This window comes from Penaeus monodon, chromosome 27 (assembly GCF_015228065.2).
Source record: "Penaeus monodon isolate SGIC_2016 chromosome 27, NSTDA_Pmon_1, whole genome shotgun sequence".
Lineage (NCBI taxonomy): Eukaryota > Metazoa > Arthropoda > Malacostraca > Decapoda > Penaeidae > Penaeus > Penaeus monodon.
The window spans coordinates 29,369,288-29,372,923 of NC_051412.1; the positions used below are offsets into that span (position 1 = coordinate 29,369,288).

The 3,636-nt window shown below is 31.7% G+C and overlaps 1 protein-coding gene across 1 annotated transcript in view; it reads left to right on the forward strand.

Annotated features, from left to right (window-relative positions):
- Nucleotides 1-1,544, forward strand: part of LOC119590483 (mitochondrial-processing peptidase subunit alpha-like) — a 10,562-nt gene extending 9,018 nt beyond the window's left edge. The window contains 1 exon segment of the mRNA XM_037939139.1: nucleotides 35-1,544. Coding sequence (XP_037795067.1) covers nucleotides 35-222 — 188 coding nt within the window. The 3' untranslated portion in view covers nucleotides 223-1,544.
- Nucleotides 1,545-3,636: the final 2,092 nt, after the last annotated feature.

The following is a 3,636-nucleotide window of genomic DNA, read 5'->3' on the forward strand; positions in this document are numbered from 1 at the left end:
ATGTAGATTTTAAAAAGTACAGAAAAACTGATTGTACATTTTTCAGAAAATGTGACTGCTGATGATATAGTCAGAACAGCAGGACAGATGTTGCGTGGAAAACCGGCTGTGTCTGCTTTAGGAACACTTGATCGTCTACCGAACATCTCAGATATTGAAAGTGCATTATTACAGAAGGATGGACAATTACCTTCCAGAAGGAGATTTACAATTTTCCGATAACTATGTATCACTTAATATATTGATTATTAGTGTTGCAGATAAGTAGGGAGACTAAAATAATGTATGTAAAGTTTCATGTGCTCAGTATCAGTCTAGCATTATGGATATTTGAGTGTCTGTGGATGTCTACTGTGAAAGCTCATTTCCATTCTTCAGGGATATTTGGCATGTTTTGAGTCACAGTTATTAATGTATGGATGGCATCCATAGATAATGTGAATGTGGCTGACACTGATAATGAAGTGCAAAGGAAACTTTTAATTTACTAGTCTTTTCTAAGAAAATGTGATAAAGACAAACAGGTTTATAAAGTTTGCATTCAAGGGGAGGAAGAATTAGGTAGATATAGAACAGAGGAAAATATTTTTTACATGATGTCCACAAGGTTCTGAAATAGGATAGTAAACAAAATATCAAAGCAAGACTGTTGTGCAACAATGTATATATATTAAGAGTTTTATTTGTTAGGTGCCAAAATAAATGGCTCACTGCTGCTCACAAGCTCAAAGAAATTTAAGATGAAAAGAAAAGCATATAGAAGTGTGAATGCCAGGTTTGCTGTTTTAACCACTTGAGAAATTATTATATTGAAGAATATTTAAAAATTGTAAGGGTCGTATGCCAGAAAAATGACTTTATTATAGAACATAATCATGTTTTATCTATTTTCTCTGTGATGTTATATAACTTAAACATCTAGGAGCTTTCAATATCCCATGGGGGCACATTTTTGAGGGTTTGGAGACCAGACCTCAACTGAAAACTTTTATTTGGCTTGTACTAGATAACGAAATTTAATGCAGAGTGGTCTTTTTCCTTTGTTCTGTTGATTTAACTTGTTTATTTTCTTTTTCTCTCTCAAGTACAGGAAACTTGTGTGACAAGGTCATGACTCTTCAGGCTAATATTTCCCTCCCTTACTCAAGATCTTAGCAGTGTGGATATACTGTACTCAGAATATATAAGAAGGAGTTGGCTGTAGGCCAGTTAGATTACCTTGCATCATAGCAAGAGAAATGATGGGTGTAGGTCATGTTAAGCTCAGTAGGATCACAAGATGCTTTGTATGTGATTTCAAGAGAAGCACTGTATCAGAATGAAGTTGGGAACAAAAAGGATGATTCTGAGGTCACTAAGATATACATGCATATGGATATTCCTAATCTTCAATTAACAATTGTTTAATGAAGATTAGGAATATCCATTTTGTTAATGCTTAGCTGCAAGCAGTAAAAATGGTCCACAGTGCATTACCTTCAAGTTGAAGTTGTAGAAAGAAGAATAAAAAATCAGTGTTAAACTAATATTTACATTGAACAGACTATTGACCCCAAATATTGCATTTTTTCAGCATATAATACAAAAAGATTGGGGTAACAGAATTATTAAATTAGTTCAATTTCCTTGAGAAGGGAGGAGCATAGAAGGAGAAAGCCTGAAAAAATCTGAATTTTAGGGAATCAATCATTATATTTGGCTTCAGACTTATTCATAGTTCTTAAGAATGTCAGATTTGGTATATGATAAATGTAGGTTGCAGGGAAAGCAGCAGCTGGCAACTGATTTGCTTTATTAACTATTTGAAATTTAAAATTGTAATGGTTTGCATCTAGATTTTCAATGGCAACCATTTTTTCCACATGTGGATGTTAAACCTTTGTGTAAAATTGCTAAAATTCCAATATTATGAATATGGTATGTCATTTGCTTTAATGCTATGTGCCTCTTCGGGTGACCAAAATGAACCCAAAATATCCTCTGCCTAACCACAGCACATTGCTTTTGTAAGGGATGGACATATCTAAATATCTTTCAGGTATAGAAGTCTTCACATTCATAACATGAGAGTTAGGGATGCCTGTCTGACTGCACTGAGCTGATGATCTGAATTGAAATTGTCTCCTTAATAAGTTACAAAACCTCATTAACATTTTTGAAGGAACTCTAAAACCAGCTGGGTTTGTGTATAAGAATACTCATGTAAATAAAGTTTTATAAAATCAGATTTATGGATTTTTTTATGACAAAAAATTTTAAAAATATTCACTTGCTATATGATTTAGGCATTTTACAGTAAAAAATACTCAGGAAAATGAACAAAGAAATATGCATTCATAGCTAATCACTTAAGAAACTTTAAAAACAGAATTAACCATAAGAAACTAAGTGGTGACAGGACACCATTGCACAATTGTGATATGTAATAGTGGAATGTTAAGTGAAAAAAAAAGAAAATATACACAATATATTATAAAGTTCTGATACCCTTTTTCCTACTATTACAAAGTATGTAATAGTATTGTTTTTGTGTTTCATAAAAAAATTTGGGTTTACTATGAGGCAAAAATTTAGTGCCTTTATAAAATATTACAACAAAATGTGGTGTGACCTTTCATTGTTCAACCAAAATTGTCTCAGATGTGGAACGTTTTTTTGACTGAAGATTTAGTAGGTGCTAAGGAAAGTGCCAATTAAATTATGTACAGTTCTAAATTACACAGTGAACCCATGCCCAACCTCTGTTTTGTTTTACTTTGGGATGTTTTTTTGTGAATCCAAGTTTGTAAATATGTTGTAAGAAAACATCAAATGGGGTATTCTTTACTCATTATAAGTAATGTGTTCCATGCACTTACAGTTTCTGTTAATGAAAAACCCTGGATATTGTCTGCAGAAGCATGGAAGTTCAATTCATATTCCATTAAGAGAAGTAAATGAAGAATGTTTTTGGGTATTGTTAAATCTAATTGCTTAAAAATTTTGGGGGAAAAAATGGCTATTATACATTTGAACAAAAGAGGGGGAAAAAAAATAGCTATTATACATTTGAACAGATGTCAATGAAAGAATAAATTTTTGAATCTTGTATATCAGTTGGAATGGGCAAGCTTAGTTAAGAAAATAGTAAGTAATTTTAATTGTTGAATCAAATTATGTGCACACATTTGGAGCTGAAGGATTATTATTGTATTAATGTGTGTGATTGGGTTTTGTACTTCAAGGATTCTTTTTTTGTAGATTTTGTAATCATCCAATCCATGGGAGCCCATTTAGCTTTTGTAGTTTTATTGGTAATATTTTATCATTCTTATTATAAAGCTTACTGTTCTTTTTATCATCATTTTGTTTATGGTTATTATCTTTAAATAAGTTTTATTTTTTATACGTGTTTGGATATTCAGAATTTATGTATAAATTATCAGTCACTCACTGTTTTCACATATTCCTTATTGGAGTTAATCTTTTTCTCATTGTGGAATATGCTGCTGCTTGGGCCAGGGCTGCTGCAGTTTGTATCATGTTGTAAATATGTAAAAGATTTGTAATAAAAAAATGTTTTTTCAGTGCTGTATATTTTATAATCACTTTGTATCTTTGTCATTATTCTCCTTACTGCTTCTACTATTACTACAG